The sequence below is a fragment of the Lissotriton vulgaris genome, chromosome 2_1 (genome assembly GCF_964263255.1).
Source record: "Lissotriton vulgaris chromosome 2_1, aLisVul1.2, whole genome shotgun sequence".
NCBI classification, from domain to species: Eukaryota; Metazoa; Chordata; class Amphibia; order Caudata; family Salamandridae; genus Lissotriton; species Lissotriton vulgaris.
In genome coordinates this window covers 1,554,352,318-1,554,370,557 of record NC_141687.1, presented here as the reverse complement: position 1 = coordinate 1,554,370,557, position 18,240 = coordinate 1,554,352,318, and the positions used below count along the sequence as shown (strand labels likewise).

Below are 18,240 nucleotides of genomic sequence, written 5' to 3'. Positions count from 1 at the left end.
GAGTCGAATGGTGTAGAATGGAGTAGAGCAGAGTGAGGCGGTGTAGAGTTGAGTGGTGTGGTGTAGAGTGGAGGGGAGTGGAGTGGAGTGGCATAGAGTGGAGTGGCATAGAGTGGAGAGGCATAGAGTGTTGTGGAGTGCAGTGGCACCGAGTGGCATAGAGTGGAGTGGTGTCCAGTAGAAAAGTGGAATAGTGTGTTGTAGAAAGGAGTAAAGTAGAGTGGTGTGGAGGGTTGTAGAGTGGAGTAAAGTGGGGTGGCAGAGAGTGGAGTGTCATAGAGTGGAGTGCCATAGAATAACCTAGAGTGGAGTGGCATAGAGTGAAGTAGAGTAGTGTGTTGGAGAGTGGAGTGCCAATGAGTAAAGTGGCAGAGAGTGGAGGGGCGTAGAGTAGAGGGCATAGAGTGGGGTGGCGTAGAGTGTTGTAGAGTGGCATAGAGTGGTGTCAAGTGAAGTGTGCATGGTGTGGTAGTGCACTGACCAGGGATGTGGAATTCCTATAGCCCGACGCCCAGGATATATTGTTTGAGGTCAAGGGCAACAAGTTTTCATGTGTATTATGTCCTTGGGACAAGTAGGCCCAGCCCCCTGCAGCACAAACACTTTGGCTGCCAGTTTCCAGTTTCCAGTACCACTTTATGGATCAGGGAAGGGCACGGTCGGCAGTTAAGGTAATATTTTTTTCTATATGTTAATGCTGTTCGAACATCTATCTATGGTTCATTAATTGAAAGCCTTTATTATTAGAGTGAGCGTAAATGTTGTAAACTCTGACGGCACTTCGGACAATGGATCCTGTATAAAAATGTGTACTCACGTCTACAAAGTTTATCAATATGAGGCTATGTATAATGCTCCCAGAATGCTCTCTGATTTGATGCAAATATTTGCAGAATCTTGAAAGCAAGATTGATGATTCATTGCTTTCAATGTAAACTGTTCATAAAAAATGAAAGCAAGAAAAAAACATTTAGTTAAACTACTGTAAAATTTCAGGTACCATTTTTTTGCAGCATCATTTAGTAACATGTGTTGATGCATGCTAGTATTTCCCAAAAATATTCATAAAGGAAAATCAATGTAACCAGTTTCAATAATATTATGGTAAAAAAAAATAAACAAGCATTGGCAAAGTCAGTAGGTCTGAAACTGGTGGTCGGCTTTTTTAGTTTTGTCAATGTGTGAATTGTTTTGGCATAGTTTTTGTAAAACCTTATTGGTGTGGGAGCTGCTGGGCACTTACCATTATAACAAACATTGGCAAAAGCAAAAATTGTTTTTGGTCATAAAAAGCACACTGCCACAGTAGATAATGGCACCAATGTGCTCCTTGTGAAAGAGCAGAATGCTGTCACTCAAAGTGAAGACAGTCAATACAGAGAGAGCGACAGAATTTTAATAAACGCAAAAGGTCACGGTCAAAGCCAGACCAAATTAGGGGCCCAATTATTAATGAAAGTCTCAAAAGTGCACCCATGGTTTATGTCCTTGCATTAAGTGCAGCTATCAGTGGCTTTCATTAATTTCCAAGAATGTATTACAGAAGTAGAACAAGAAATAGAACTGCTAGAAATATTTGTGAGCTGCATTTTAGCATGAGCAAATATGCATGTCTAGATTTGCTCGTGTGAAAAGTGTATGCAAGTTTACTTTTCCTCCAAGTACTTTTTTCCCAACTCTCGAAGAAGGTTTATGTCTGCCATTATCAGGAGTCAATTTCCAACATTTTTCAGTATGGGAAAGATTAGAGAAGACTTGTTGAAAACTCTTAAAACATGCAAGTTATTAGGTTTACACAGACTCAAAAGGGCATTCTAACCCTGGAACTATTGCTTACCACTACCTTTAGCCCATGTATGTAGATCTGCGGAAACATGGAACCATGAAAGGGGCTTGCAAGTATTTAAACACTACTATGGTATGAGCCCAGGCATAATCATTATATAATGAGAATGCTGCCATAATTTATCGCCGCACTACATGGCACCAAAGGGACAGGTGGAGTTTGTTACAGGCCAAGTCGATTTATGAAGCAACCTGTCCCATGGACACGTAGATATTTAATTAAATTCCACACCCTTGACTGACATTACAGACAACACATTTTCAATTTAAATGACTATGACATTTGCATCAACATACAGTTTTACTGATAAAATTATACAGCGCAGAAACGATAATGTGTGGAAATAGCATCAACTAGTATATTGATTTGTTTTGATTGTACTAAAATATTTATTTTCAGCACACTTCAGAATTACACGGAAATGAGTTTCATTTGTGCTTTTCCAATTCTGATATATTCTGAAATATTTACACAGTTCATTTACAGACCTTTAAATTGTGCTGTGTGCTAGAAAAAAAGCGGAATGCACTCTTAGGTCAGCTTTCAGAATGTCGCCAAAATGTCTTAAGCAAGCCATAGAGATGCTGTCTGGTAGGCTTGGACCTAAAAAGGAGTTACATCCTTTCACCTGGGATGGTAAAATAACAACATTGAAGCATGCAAAAAAATTGAAAAAGGATAATACGAGAGGAAAGGAAAATCAAATATATAAATAAAGAAAACTAGCGCTATATGAGAGGGGAAATGTATTCAGTTTTAATTAGCTGCTCATTCAAACTTGAAGACTTCATTTATACATCACGCCTACGGCCTGAAAATGCATAGCTCAATAGATCTGTACATTAACATTCTGTAACTGAGCACAGTAAATCTTTTGACTCATGGAGGTCAATTTTGACCCAATATTGCCTATGGAGTTTACCATTTCATCCTGGACGTGACAAAAAAAGGAACGGGTCAGCATTAACACTATAATGGCCCATTTAAATAAAGGATCGTATTTTAAAAACTGCTACATTTCGATTTAAACACAGCAGTAATAACAATAAGGGTGCGCTTGATACTAGTAATAAGACAATCAGTATTGGGATGCAGTGAGGCCTTGTGTACCACTAGAACCTGAGTGTCAAAAAAGCACTTTCTCAAACACTGTGTGGACGTCACTAGGCCCTCGGAGCCACTGTAGCCCCTGCCTGTCCTTTGGGGGTAGTACTGCACTGCTATGGGCAGTGAGCAGTATCTCTAAGACAGCAGTAAACCAGCCACAAGGACCAGCTTCTCCACAGCAGTGGGGACAAAGGCAAATTATTATGTCAAAACCAGCCCTGTGCTTGCGCTATGGTAGAAATAATTTGAAGGGCCGTGTTATTGACATTCCTGTAAGGGACCCATTTTACCAGCTTCATTCACTAAATCAATTCTAATGATACATTTGCAGTAAAAATAGCGAAGCAGCGCTACTAAAAAATGAACATTCAATGCAAGAGTATGTCAGGAAAAACCTCATAGTAGAACTGAATGATATTGCCATAATGCAGAAGGTCACTGCTGGAAAAACACTTTACCTCAAAGCAGGTTAATGTGACATGAAAACTATATTTCACAACAATATTCAAATTGTGAAACCAACATCAGAACGGACAGCTCTACTCACACCAATGAGGGAAATCCAGTGATTGCAGAACTTGGAGTAAAATGACGTCGGCATACTGTGAATTTCATATTCGTGAGATCTGGCATTTATGGGTGAATCTACAAAAAAAAAAAAACCAAAAAAACGCGGTTTACTGTATTGCTTCGATATCCGTATGATTATTTTCTAACTTTCCGGGATTTTGCAAAATTAACTAAATTGGTTAGCAATGATTTAGAAAGGCGGACATTTGCAATCAACTATGCAGCAGTGGATGATACACTTTCTCCAAGTTGCGATCTTACATACATCGCAAAAGTTAATATAGTACAACTAATCTCTGGACTCACTCATACACCTGGACGAACAGTTGATCCGATATTTGCCATCTAAGTGAGTTAGACTTATGCCGTCACCTGGACGGTCCACTATGTAACCCAATCCAAACTCTTCATGACATATTTGTGCCTGGTTAAGCGGTTCTTTGAGAAGTTGGCTTGTCGACTTCTCCTGGAATCATTATGTATCAAACCATTGCTAAAAAGCCCCCTCTGTCTCTGGAAGATTTAAATACCTTCCAAACCCACTTATCTACTGCCATACCTCGGGAAATTGGTTGAGAAGCCCGTTTTAAGCTAGCTGCAGGAAAATACTGTAAAGGCTGGCATACTTAATACATTTCAGAGGTGATTCCAGCCTGTTTACAGTACAGACCATTAAGTATAATGGGGTTGGCCCTGTCTCCCTCAGGACCTGTTTACAGTAAAGAGCTAGTCCTTGTTATATGCCAATCCTTTGAACATCATTTATCTGTGGTACTGGGGCACCGGCCCCACAAAGACCTCTTGACAGCATCAAGGACCAGCATGCACTCCATTCTCCTTTCTGGGCTTGAGGTGGTTGGTCTCGGGGCACACTCCTAAACTGGAGGAGATACTTTCTGAGTGACAAAAATAAAAGTGTTATTCTACTTTTAAAATTCCAAATCCAAGTATATCAGCTGTGGTTTCTTTTTGGTGTTATTGTTTGACATCTGCATGCGACCGCTGCCCAGCCTCCCTCATCAGGCCACGGTCCATTTTTTTACATGTATACTGACAACCAGCTGGTCCCTGCTGCCCGTACCAAAGGACCTGCTAAGAATCCTCCTGAGATTCAATGACTGCCTGTCTTCCACCTTGGTATACTGGCTGATCCAACTTTTTTAAGACTAGCTAAAATCCAGAAAATTCACTTGATAACCATTAGGGCTGGATCCTGGCTCGTCGTCAGTGATAGGTACTCTTCCTCAACCCTCTCATTTCATTCCCTATCTCAGCATCTTCACTGAAGCCGATCTGTCCCTAGACAGCCAGATAGATAGCACGATTCACTATAAACTGTTTTGTGCCATTAAATAAAAACCCTTAAATACTACATCTATTCTGCCCAAACTCCATTTTATAGCAGTCAGTGCTGTTGGACGTGCTAGTCTGGACTACAGCAGTTCGGTCCATCTAGGCTGCCAGGCAACATTTTTAAACAGCCTACAAATGGTGCCAATTGTAGCAGCATGACAACTCTGAAAGACAAGGTCAGCCCTATTTTTCACTAGCTCCATTGACTTCCAGTAAAAAATAGGGTATTTGTCAAAGCTATGAACATTACACATGCAGAAGGTCAGTCAACTCCAAATTTCATGGTATGACATTTTCCTGACACAATCCCCAACATAAATCTAACTCTGCTCACACTGCCCTACTTTTACTTCTCGAATCCACAATAGAAACTTTATTTGACAGCCGTCACTCTAGTTGCAGCCAAGACGTGGAACTTGCAACCTTCCCATTTGTACGCAAAGCACAACTTACTCAATTTGCAAACATGGATTTTATTTATCAGTAACTCGATGTTTCTTGGTCACTTTTTGGCTATTAGTCATTTTTCTTTTAATGCTCCATTTTATTTTGCTCTTCACCTTCCTTTCACATTAGTCAGTTTGTTTTATAAGCAGTGCCAAGAAGCTTATGCATACATGTGCTCTTTCAATAACCTCAACATAAAATAACATTAGCTCAAACACTAATAGCTCCCATAAGTCACTTAATTAGGGTAGGACTAAGAAAGAAACTGGACCTTCCCTCCTTTTACTCTCGCTAGCTACTTCATTAATCACCAGCCCAACAATAGCATTTTCAAAATTTCTACCTAGGAATGACAAGGGTTCCCCTCAAACCTTGACAAACATATCCCATTCAATCCCATGCCAGTCACTAAAATACCTTTGCTAACCCACCTCGCTAACATCTTACGTTTATTTACTAAAGTCGAACAGTATGACCCCAGAAAAATTAGGGAAGAAATCTTACAGCAATAGTGACCAACTAGTACTGCTTTGTACTACTACATCATTCGAGAAAATATGCAGCCACCATTAGATGCCTGCTGCTAATCTCAGTGACTGGTCTCTCATCATCTCACTTGCTCTCTTCTGCTAGGAACACCTCAAATTCAATGCTGAGGCACTTAAAGGATCAACCACTTCCCCTTTCTTGTTCAATGTTTACCTCTACCTAAACTAATTTCCTATTTTATTCTCAAGTGCTCCACCACTAGCTGCCAGATACACTTCTAAACTATCGGCATACCAAACTTCAAATTTGTCTGTTCTGGAAATTGTTTTTATGAGATCATTGCTAGGGTGCCTCCTTCCGCTCATGCCTTGGCTCTAGAGTTAATCAATAGAATTGGTGGATTGTTGATATAAACATTTGCTGTTCTCCGACTACTGTTTAAGCATAAGGACCGTAAGGATGATTAGGAGGCGCCTCTTTCTAGGTCAGGTATAAGAGAGCTTAGTTTCCTTAACTAAAGCATATCCCTCAGTTATTTCTTTTGGACAATATAAATGAACTTTGGTATGAAGCAGATTTACTGTGAAGTCTAATAACGCCAAAGTAACTGCTAAGTACTGGGCGCATGTTATCAAAAAGAATTTTCATAACAACAACTTAAAGTATGACATTTGTGTATTCTAAGAAAAAACTCACTACAGTTAGGGAACTATTCTCTGGCTATGTGACCACAACCTCATCTCATTCATTTTATGCCAAATTCATGCTGGGAGGTCACTCTTCGAGATGCAGAGCTGACCAGAGGAAAATCCTTATAAGTTCAGGTGCATTCAACTGTGTTGACACAGCGGTGAAATCCTTACTCCTTTTTATTTTTTATTCAGATTAATAACATGCGCAGAGGAGGTTTTCCAATACTGTTATTCAAGTATCCTACTACTGTTACGGTGAAACACAAACTTTTTATAGGTAAGTTAACAAAACACTGTTTTAATTCATTACTCAGTGGCCAATTATCCTGAAGCTGCTTGAAGTCATACCAGCACTTCGGAGTTTTAATAGAAGGCGACATCAATATAAAACATGGGTTGTTAGGCCATATTGAAATATCAGTAAACCCAAGGTCCAGAGGCTTAGCCGATGTGTCTTCAAATGAAGGGAGCAAGAAAATGCATTTGATGCTTTCTCCCATATTACCATGAACCTGTGTACAGGCAGGCTAACACAGAGATGTAACATGCATTTGCTCTTTTCATTAAACTTTGTCACCATGCGCTCTACCCTCAAATCTAAAATGAAAATTGTTCCCATGAATCACAGTGAGATGGCAATATTAAGATGGCCTACAGCCTAAGGCCGAAAGCCGCAGAAGTAACAATTATTCGCTTTTTCCCCTCTGAAAACACAGACATGCTTTACTTTCAGCATCACTGCTGTCCTAATGATTACCTTCATTCGTCTGCCTCTGCGAGTTTCCCAGATCTGCAGAGATGTGTCTTCCATTCCTGACTATCTCTCCATTGCATTCTGCAGATTCTCCTTGATGCGGCACATTGTCATTCTGTTCAATCTGTTCATAAAACCTCTGTCTCGGCTTATAACTTGTTTGTACCTCGAACACATTAGTAGTTTCTTGTACATTAGTATTCTCTTGGACAGTACTGTGTTCTTGCAAATTAGTTCTTTCTGGAACAGTACTACTTTCATGGACATTAATTACTTCCTGCACAGTAACATAACCAGTTTGTGTCCCCAGTACATTAGCAGTTTCTTGTACATTAGGATTCTCTTGGAGAGTGCTGTGTTCTTGCAAATTAGTTCTTACTGGAACAGTACTACTTTCGTGGTCATTAATAACTTCCTGCACAGTAAAGCCCTCCTGTGGAAGGGCAAAGTTATATTTGGGATCCAACAGAAAACTATCTTGCAGTGTCTGTTTCGCAGGCTTCCTTGTTTTTCCCTGCTTGATCTTTTTGGGCTCGTCCTTTAGTTTTTCTTCCTTTGTCTTACCATTAATGGTATCTTTGGAAACTGTTTTGAAAAGCTGGTCCATATCTTTTGTGAATTCCAGCAAGGTGCCAGTGTAACTCTCTGAAACAATGCCATCCGATCCGTAGCGAGGGGACTTAGCAGAAATGAGAGGCTTGGAGGAGCCAACGGTCCTTGAACGTCTTCTGCTCTGGCGTTCCTGATGAAGGCTGTATCTCATAGAGAGAGAGAAATAGGAATAGTCGACTGCACTGTACGTCAACATGAAATTTATGGTGACGATAGGAGCAAGTACGTTCACTTGGCCAACAAAGACAAATGCCATTGTGAGTAGACTTGTCAAGACAATGGCTGCTACTGGTGTTTTATTTGGACCTCTCTGTTTTGGAGGTAAAATGAAGACACAATATAAACGTTATTAGATAGCATTCAACAGCAACAAAACTAAACAACATGAAATTACCCTTTACAATATGAATACAATTCTTAAGTTATATTAGGATACTGGAATGTCGAGCGCTCCATTGAAGATAGCGAAGTGCTCTGGGCTCTAATGGCCAGTAGAAGTCCGAAGCATCAACATTCCAATGTTTGTTCACAGCTATTGCTGTGAACAATGGCCTCATGGAGCCCGAGGAGATTTCCACACCCTCGGGCTCCGTGAGGCCTGGATTTACAAATTAGAACATTCTGCCCTCTATGGGTGAAATGTTCTAATAACCTTAGAGACCTTCACAGCAGGCTCCACCGGCCATTATAAGCCTACTTCCTTATTAAAGGCCTTCACATTTGGATGGGGCTTTTAACGATGGAGCAGGACTTTAATGGCCGGTAGAGCCTGCTACGACACGCTCTAAGGCTATATTGGGTAAAAGTCTATGCTATGCTGAAATCCTTTTAGAACAGTTACAGAAAGCATTTCACGGTTATTTTATAGTGAATAGCATATTAATGTATTGACATTTCAAATAACATTTTGTAAAGAACACAATGTGTTGTAGAGAACTGAGCAAATATTCCCACTGGTGAGAAGCATTTAATTGACAGCTGAACAGAGAAATGATAGCATATCGATCATAATAATGATTTTGTATAACAATTATTTTTCAGATCACCCCGATTACCAGAGACTGCCTAACTACTTCTAAAAACGAACAATACTTGGCTTCTTATAAGCTACATTGTTTCGGCAATAAAGTCCAGCACATTTGTAAGTGCTGAAAACCTGGTGTTAGCCATTAAAATCCTTCCTCTGAATAAAAAACTCCTTACTTTTCTTACTGGACTTTTCAGTTTTCTTAAGGATACTGAGGCAAAGATAAAGCTTTACCTTCTCTGCTTTCTTAACTCAACAGCTCTAATTTTCCATGAACAAACAACAATATCCATGAATCAACATGAGTATGAAAGCTACAAGTCCCATTAAAGCAAGGACCAATAAAAGCAATGAGCCATAAGCGTGTGAGGCAATGTGAAACCACCTCTTTCTTTACAGTGAAAATCTCCGTACATAGCTTTGTCCCACAAAAGATTTCCAGGCCAGATTTGTAGCCTTTTTATTCCTTAACATGTTTCGGACTGCGAAGGTATCCATACATTCTGATTTAACCTGGAGGGACGAGACTGTAAAAATATAGCTATAATGTAGTAAGATGTTTTTATATTTTCAAATGGGAACCTGTGTGCAAGAATGTTTTTTTTCTAAATATGGTATCAGCAAAAGGTTTGCTGTGATAAAAGGGCCCTTTTTTGTTTTCATAGGCAGATCAAATTGGGGAACATGTTTTTGCACCACAGCATTTGCAAGCTTCTAAGTGGTGGTCAATATTTCCTATTTTTGACGTTTCCATCTTCTTGCAAATAGTGGGGGAAAGAGGTGGAAAAGCTCAGAAAGGTATTCGAATTCTGCTCATTTTTCCTTAAGATTTTCCTTAAAAACCTAACAGCTAAAATAAAAGAAATAGTGAAAGTAACTGGGGAAAAAAGAAAAACAGCTGGCAATTTTTTAATTTCTAAGGTGTTGCCCTGAAGCCAAGCTTATGAAAGTAAAACAGCATTACACCTGTCAGACTTTTCCAATCACAGAGATATATACTGTTTGTTGGCTAGTGAGAAATCTGCAATACCCAAGCCATCATACAAACCTCGGCTTACAATGCATTTTCATTGTGTATGAACCATGCAACACTTTAAAAGAAAAAAATCTAATTAATCAATAACGGCGATGAAGGAAAGCTATTTATGAAATCCTCACAACAATCTTAATTTAGGAACATAACTTATGTGTAACATTCCAAATTCTGGATTACCCATACTGCCATGTAATTCCAAGTGTGTTTTGTTAAAATCAATTTTAGGAACTGATTCCTGACAATCGGATGCCAGTAGTATACACAATTTCAATAGATAATAAATAATAACAGATGTCCCACCATTGTGTATTCTGACACTTCTCTCATTTGTGGGTGGACCCGACAGCACAAGACAGGAAATTCCCCAAAACATAACCATGTGAAGAGGGGAAATGAGGTTTGGACATTACAAACTCGTTAGAGTCTACAGCTCTGTATTTGTCACTTACGACGAGGTTCACAAAGATTTGCTCAAAGCAGAGGAGAGCCGATGAAAGATCTGAAGCACTGCTCTGCACGAACAGCCAAAAATAGCACTCTGTGGTATTAACCACATGTAACACGTCAACGTCATCAGCCACATCCGTGCGAAAAAGCATGCCAGCACAACCCTAAACACCTTTTAGCTTTGTGTTCACAGAAAACTGTTGCCCACAAAGGTTGATTAGCACTGTTGTTGTGCCATCTTGCATTGGGGAGAGACACTTGGTTAGAACCATCCCTAACACATAGTAAACGATGGCCTCAGTTATAAGAACAAATCTGATGTCATAATCGGAATGCATCCTGCTTTGCTTGATGGGCTTTCATGTATTTAATTACGATACTTGCACAATGCACGTGTCCTGGTACTAGAGAAGACTGATAAGGTAGCCAACGGCACTGTATTGCACTGTATGTAAGAGAACAAGTTACTTACCTGTAACTTTGGTTCCCCAGTATTGGTAACATTCATAGATTCCCATAGCTTGTATCATTCCCCGTCGTTGGAATGGGAGTCTCGGTAACAACAATAACATAGCAGTAGGTACAAAAGAGAAAGAAAAAGGCCTAGGCCTCATTCACTTTTGTAGCATATCCGCCTCTTTTTGTAAAAGAGACCAAAACTAAGCCTCAGCCAATCAGAGGAACCTCACCCCATAGAACCCTCCTGAAGGAACCTCAGAGCCTCAGATTTTCATAGCCGTTGTGTAACAGTAACCACATCTGCTGCAGGTTGAGCTTTCCCAGGGGAGGAGGGTGGGCGCATGGGAATCTATGGATGTTACCAATAATGGGGGACCAAAGTTACAGGTAAGTAACTTGTTTTCTTGCCCCAGTATTGGAACTTTCATAGATTCCCATAGATTGTATCAGAGTAGCTAGCAGTAAGAAATAAAGCACATTTTGTGACATAAAAAGAAACATGATTGCCTCTGTAACATCATGAAAGCAGAAGTAAATTATATACTGAAAAAACAATTTGTATCAACAGTAAACACAAAATGTGCATAAAAAAGGAAGGAGGGATAGTAGGGAAAGCTCACCAATTAGTGGAAGAGGTTCCTCAGGACTGCCTGGCCCACAGCTGTGTCTTCCTGTGTCAAGAATTCCAAGCATAATGCTTCGTAAAGGTGTGCATGCTGCTCTAAGTTGCAGCTCTGCAAATGTCTCTGATGTGTACTCCCGCGAAGAGAGCTGTAGATGAAGCCACGGATCTTGTGGAGTGTGCTCTAATCCTGCTGTCCAGCGGCTTACCCGCTGTTGAGTGGCAATATAGAATAGTGAAATAAAGTAATAATCTTCATGGAGTCAAGGTGTAGTTCCAAGTTAGTATTTATTGTAGTTGAAGTTACAGATGGTATAGGTGAACCAAGATGGTAGTTAAATGGTTAAGTAAGCAGTCAAGTAAGCCCCACCAGGAGCTGTCCTCCTGGAAGCTCAGCCTTCCAACACCAAGTGAATACCCATCTATTAGCAAGCATTCTATGACACACATAACATTCTAAATACAGACAAGCTGGAACGCATGAGAAGACAGATGACAGATAAGGAGATTAAGATACACTTTACAACAAATAGCACTGGAAATCCATCTTGCAATACTTTGCTTCGAAAGTGGAAGGCCCTTGCGAGGACCACCAAAAGCAATGAATAATTGTGAACATTTACGAAACCCTTTGGTGCGATCCAAATACAATTTCAAGCACCGCTGCACATCCAGAGAATGAAGTGACCTCTCCGCTGGTGTTGAAGGTTGAGGAAAGAAAGACTTGAGAATCACTCGTTCATTTAGGTGAAAGTCTGAAGGCACTTTAGGTATGAACCTCGGGTTAGTCCTCAAAATCACAGTATTTCTCTTGAATTGGAGAAAAGGTTTCTGTATTGGGAAAGCTTACAATTCCCCAATGCGTCTCGCCGATGTGAAGGCAAGCAGGAGAGCCAACTTGCATGAAAGAAATTTTATGTCTGTACGATGAATTGGTTCGAAGGGATCCTTCATGAGCTGTGCGAGAACTAAATTCAAATGCCATGCAGGAGGCGGAGGCCTCACTGGGGGTTAGACTCGAAACAAACCCTTGATCATTTTTTTTATTATTCTTGAAGACCAGAGAGAAGGTCTAGATGCCGAGCATCTGTAGCGAGAAATCGCTGCAAAGTGAACTTTTATGGATGAATGAGCCAATCCCGTCTTAGCCAAAGACAATAGATAAGGTAGAAGCTGATGAGGCTAAGAAGAGAAAGAGTCAATCTTTTCCATTTTAAACGGTAAGTTTTATTAGTAGAAGGAGCTCTAGCTTGAGATAGAAATTCTCTTATTTCATTTGAGATGGGAAGGTTTATGAATTCTCGCTGCTCAGGAGCCATGCAGACAGGTGTAATGACTCTGGATCCGAGTGCCAAATCTGTCCGTGGGACATCGTGAGAAGATCCGTAATCGTCCGCAAAGGAAGAGGAGGGACGAGTGACAGAAGGTGAAGTTCTGTAAACCAGAACTGTCCCGGCCAAGCAGGGGCTATCAAGATCATCTTGCTCGGTTCCGTTTTGATCTTCTTGAGAAGCCTCGGGATCATTGGAATGGGGGGAAAGGCGTACACAAATGCTCTTGACCAAGCTATCGAAAGCGCATTCCCTAATGACCCTTGAAGCCTGCTTGCGTAAGACTGGCATTTCTTGTTGGTCGGGGTGGCAAATAGATCTATTGAGGGTTTGCCCCACCATTTAAAAATCTCTTCCAAGACCACTTGGTTCAGTTCCCATTCGTGACTGACTGACGATAGCCTGCTGAGTCTGTCCGCCTTTTCATTTAGGACTCCTGGTAGATGTTCCACCCGCAGTGATATTCCGTGAAGAATAGCTCATTTCCAAATCTTCTGGGCCTCCTGAGACAACGGAAGAGACCTGGTACCCACTTCCTTGTTTATGTAGTGCATGGCCGTGGTGTTGTCCGTTCGGAGGAGAACCTCCGACCCCGGCAGTCGAGGAAGAAATGCTTGAAGTGCTAGCCTGATAGCCCTGAGTTCTAGGAGGTTGATGTGAAGAAGACGGTGCTGGGGCAACCAATACCCGCTGACATGAAGATCCTGAAGCACCACACCCCAGCCGTCCAGTGACGCATCCATTGTCACCACTTGAGGAGACGGATTGCCTACGAGGATAGACCTTGGGAAAGGTTTTCCTGTTTTGTCCACCACAAGGCCACTCTTTTCATTGTGAAAGTAATCGTCACCTTGTCGTCGAATGAGCCGTGAACCTGCCTTCACCGTTTGTCTAGCTGCTCTTGAAGAGGCCGCATCCGCAATCTGCAGTGAGGGATTAGAGGGATGCATGAGGAGATCTCCCCCAGAAGGGAGTTTTAACGGTGTACTGAAAGACACCTTCTTCTCAAGAGCAGCGCCATGGTTGGCAGTTTTATCTGCCTTTTTAAGGATGGGAAAGACTTGCTGAGATTTGAGTCCAAGATGGCCCCCAGGAAACGCGCTGTCCTGGACGGAATCAGAGATGATTTTTTCCTTGTTGAGAGTAAGACCCAAATTCTGGAATAGGTTCGTACATGCGTTGACCGCTTCCCTCGCAGCCTCCCTGGACGGGGCCTTCAGCAACCAATCGTCCAGGTATGGGAAGACCTGAAAGTGATGTTTCCGTAGGAAAGCTGCCACCGGTGCTAGCACTTGGTAAATATTCTTGGGGCAGAGCGAAGCTCGAAGGGTAAAACTCTGAATTGAAAGTGACGCTTGGCTACTGAAAATCGTAGAAACCTCCTGTGTGCAGGGTGAATGGGTATGTGAAAATACGCATCTTCGAGAGCGAGAGTGGCCATGAAATCTCCTGGATTGGCGAGATGTAATATATCCTGAAGGGAAACCATCCGAAAGGATTGGGAAATGAGATAGGTGTTTAGCTCCCTGAGTTCTAAAATAGGGCGCCATTTCTCCAGCGTCTTCTTCACCAGGAAGAACCTGGAATAGAATCCTTTCCCTCTTTGAGATAAGGGAACCAGCTCCACAGCTCCCTTCAGGAGCATCTGGTGAACTTCGAGCTGCAAGAGATGCAGATGTTTTGATGGAATGGCAGCAGGGGGCTTGGAAGGTGGGATTTGAGTGAATTCCAAGGTATGGCCCTTTCGAATTATGTTGAGCACCCAACGGTCTGATGTTATCTGAGACCAGTTGCGGAGGTATTGTGACACCCTGCCTCCTACAGATGTTGTCATGGAGGTGGGTTCAGCAGGCAGAGCCAGAACGCCGCTATTGCCTCTTGGACGTTTCACGTCCCTTGCGGTTCTGTTTCCGTCTGGTATTCGATCTAGAGAAAGTCGAGGCTTGACCTTGTTTTTGATGATAGGGCTGACGATACTGTTGCGACGTTGATCCATATGACGAGTACCTTTGCTGCTGGTATGAGCCTCTATAGGACGTGGTACTCCTGCCCCTGGCATCCCTGAAAGAAGCTTTCCGGTACTGAAGCGTACCAAGAGACCTAGCCGTCTCTGTATCCTTCTTTATCTCTTGGAGGGCATCATCTATGTGTTTTCCGAATAATGCCTCTCCGTCGAAGGGGAGGTCCAAGATCCTATTCTGGACCTCTGGCCTGAACCATGTCGCTCTGAGCCATCCCTTGCGACGAAGTACTGCAGCTCCAGCCAAAGATCTAAAAGCTGTAGTGGCGATGTCCATGGCACAATCTATCACCTCAGCTGACGTCGCTTCCCATTCTTGCAGAATTTTCTTGGCCTCCCCTTTCGCCTCCTGTGGAAGTTAATCCAAATAAGGTGAAAGGTCACACCACAATTGGCGATCATACCTGCCCAATATCGCCAGAGTATTCGCCGCTCGCACCAGAAGGCTAGCCATTGACGAGAACCTCTTTCCTGCGTTATCAAGACGCCTGCCCTCCTTATCAGGAGGAGTTGTAAGGGGTGCCGAAGGGTTGCGGGACTTCCTCTGTGCCTCCTGTGATATCACAGAGTCCGCTTTAGGTTGTCCAGTCAAGGACGCTCCACAGAGGGTGAAGGGGAAACCCTACCCCTTTTGACTGACCTTCTGGATGATGTAGTTGAAGAAGAGTCCTCACTGTCACTTGACACTGTCTCTTTTCTGGACTTCAATTTTTGGAGCCAAGTGAGGAGGCGACCCTCATGGCCCCGAAGGGTCTGTATGGAGAAGGTGCAGCAGATCTTGCAGTCCGCAGCCTTATGATCAGGATACAGGCAATATATACAGTCCTTATGCCTGTCCTCCACATATAACCTTTTCTTGCCACAGGTGGAACATGACTGGAAAAGGGCCTTCTTCTCCTTGTCAGACATATCAGAAGAAACTCTAAACAATCCTGAAGAAAAAAGTTGAAGAAAATCTCTCAAAATAGTAGAAAATGAGCAGAGCTCAAAGGAGACTCCCTAAGCACAACGTGCAGTAGAAAATCTGAGGCTCTGAGGTTCCTTCAGGAGGGTTCTATGGGATGAGGCTCCTCTGATTGGCTGAGGCTTAGTTTTGGTCTCTTTTACAAAAAGAGGCGGATATGCTACAAAAGGGAATGAGGCCTAGGCCTTTTTCTTTCTCTTTTGTACCTACTGCTATGTTATTTTTGTTACCGAGACTCCCATTCCGACGACGGGGAATGATACAAGCTATGGGAATCTATATAAGTTCCAATACTGGGGCAACCGGGTTGTCAAAAATCTACGGCAAGCCAGTGTGTCATTCACCCCATTTATAAAAAACAGAGTGACAAGAAGTTCTAATTTTTAATGTGACTCAGGAGAAGGTAAGTTCGCCTCATGTGCCTGTTAGAATGTCGGAGATTTTAGGAATTTACAAAAGTCTGATTAATGATAATTAGAGAGTCCTACACGGGGCATAACACAAGCAAGCCCTCTGCACAAGATGGCTCCCTTACTATCCCCTGCCTTGTGCAGCTGCGAAGGCTCCTCCTGTGCATAGCACTTTGCTACTGGAGACCAGAGCCTCTTGGCAAGGTGCTCATTGCACCTCGGTAAGGTGCCACGAAATGGGAGCATGTTGTGAGAGGTTTAGCAATAGGTGACTGACAGCATTTTGGTTGGTTAGGCTAGGAGGCAAGGTTACAGTGAGTGACAGTTGTCTAGCCTCGGACTAACCAATCACTAACTGGATTACATTGTACTGGTACAATGCAGTAAGGAGTAGAAGTATTTTTATTAACAACCTTAAAAACATTTAGAAATGAGGGTGATGATCTGTGGGGATAGGGACATTGAATGATTAAAGAGAAACACCTAATTCAGTACACTTTTACAGTCAGGGAAAAGTACCTATGTTGGATGGCCACCAACCATAGTAGCAGGTACGGTGAGATGTACTTTTGTATTAGAAATGAATTCAAGATAATTTTCCAATTCAAAAACCCCAGTCAGACAATTGCAAAAGATGGCCTTAACAATCTGAAGATTACAGTCTGACCGCATGTAATTTATGTTCCATCGATATTTATTTATTAGAAGTTCTTGAATAATGCAGTAGCACCCAAGGGCATTTTGCATAACACAAGTACAAGTAACAGTTTGAGAAGATCACAATGAGACAAGATTTAGAACAGTAAATCTTCATCAGACTGAAGGAGGAAGTAAGATGAATGATGGAATAGGAGAGGAGAAGGGAGAAACTTGGATGGTCAGCAAGAGGACAGGGTTTTGCAGCAAAAAAGGTTGATCAGACAGACAGATTAGGTAAATTTTAAGCTGCTTTATGAAAGCGATCATAAGCCTTAAAAGAAAACTTGAAGGATTGTATGAGTATAGCCAAGGGTTCTACAAACAAATTTAATATAGTAGGACTACAAGAGGAGCCTTGCAGAATGCTGCATGAAAGATGGCGAAGTAGGGCTGAAAAGGAGGAAGAGCAACAGCTTAGGTAGGTCCCATAATGAAGGCCTAAGAACTAATTCTGAATCCAGTGAGTAAAATGCATTACAGTATCGAAGACTGCAGACAGACCCACGAAGATCAGGAAGTATTCTCCCTGATTCAAAATGACCCGTAGCTTATTGTGGAAGGAAACAGCGTGACCTCAGTGCCATGCAGAGAACCAAAGTCACTTTAGGCAGTCGAGAATGCTGCTTGTATCACTAAATGCAATAAGCTTCTTTTTCTACTACATTGGGCGCAACAGTTCATACAGATAAAGGCCAAATGTTACAGATGAAACTAGATTTTGTAAGTAGTGGGATCACCAAAACCCGTTTCCAAGACAAAGCAACGCACACATGATGGAATGATTGACTGCACCAGACTCCAATAGGAAAGACTAGTTCATCCAATGCCAAGTGAAGGATCTGAGCCCGGCAGGTCTCTAATGTAGATCCTGATTTAAGAGAATGAAGGGTGGGCTTACTGTCATCCGCTGCAAGAGGATCAAAGTTAATCAAGCAGTTAATGGAAATGCCAGAAGGAATTATGTGAAAAGGGTGATGACGGAGATAAAGCAAGTAGTACTGTACTAATCTGGTAACCGGGGACCATTAATATATTCTATGGCTCACAAATGCTGAGCTGGTACTGTCCATGGCATCTCGAAAGAACTTTCTCTCACAAGACATATTGAAGCAGAATCTTCTCATAATAACTTATTCCATATTATATAACTAACCCCATGTCCAAGGAGTGCAAGGGCTGGTATTACTTTTTCTTGAGCAATGCACTGAAGTATTCGAGGTGCTCCATACAGACCGCCCATACAGGATGCCAACGATGAAATGTACAGCCCCAGCAAAAACAGGAACCCTACAAGGGACACCTATAATGGAAGCAAAACAGAAAATTAAAAGTAGGTGTATAGTTTTGAAGGTCTT

General features: G+C 42.0%; 1 protein-coding gene across 1 annotated transcript in view; it reads right to left on the bottom strand.

Annotated features, from left to right (window-relative positions):
• The window catches only part of SLC12A8 (solute carrier family 12 member 8), a 740,719-nt gene that overhangs the window by 65,830 nt on the left and 656,649 nt on the right, over nt 1-18,240 (bottom strand). Inside the window, exons 9-11 of the mRNA XM_086957437.1 lie at nt 18,039-18,185; nt 7,262-8,180; nt 3,501-3,598 (exon numbers count right to left, since the gene is read on the bottom strand). Of these exons, the coding sequence (XP_086813563.1) occupies nt 3,501-3,598; nt 7,262-8,180; nt 18,039-18,185 (1,164 nt within the window). The remainder of the gene's footprint in view (nt 1-3,500; nt 3,599-7,261; nt 8,181-18,038; nt 18,186-18,240) is intronic.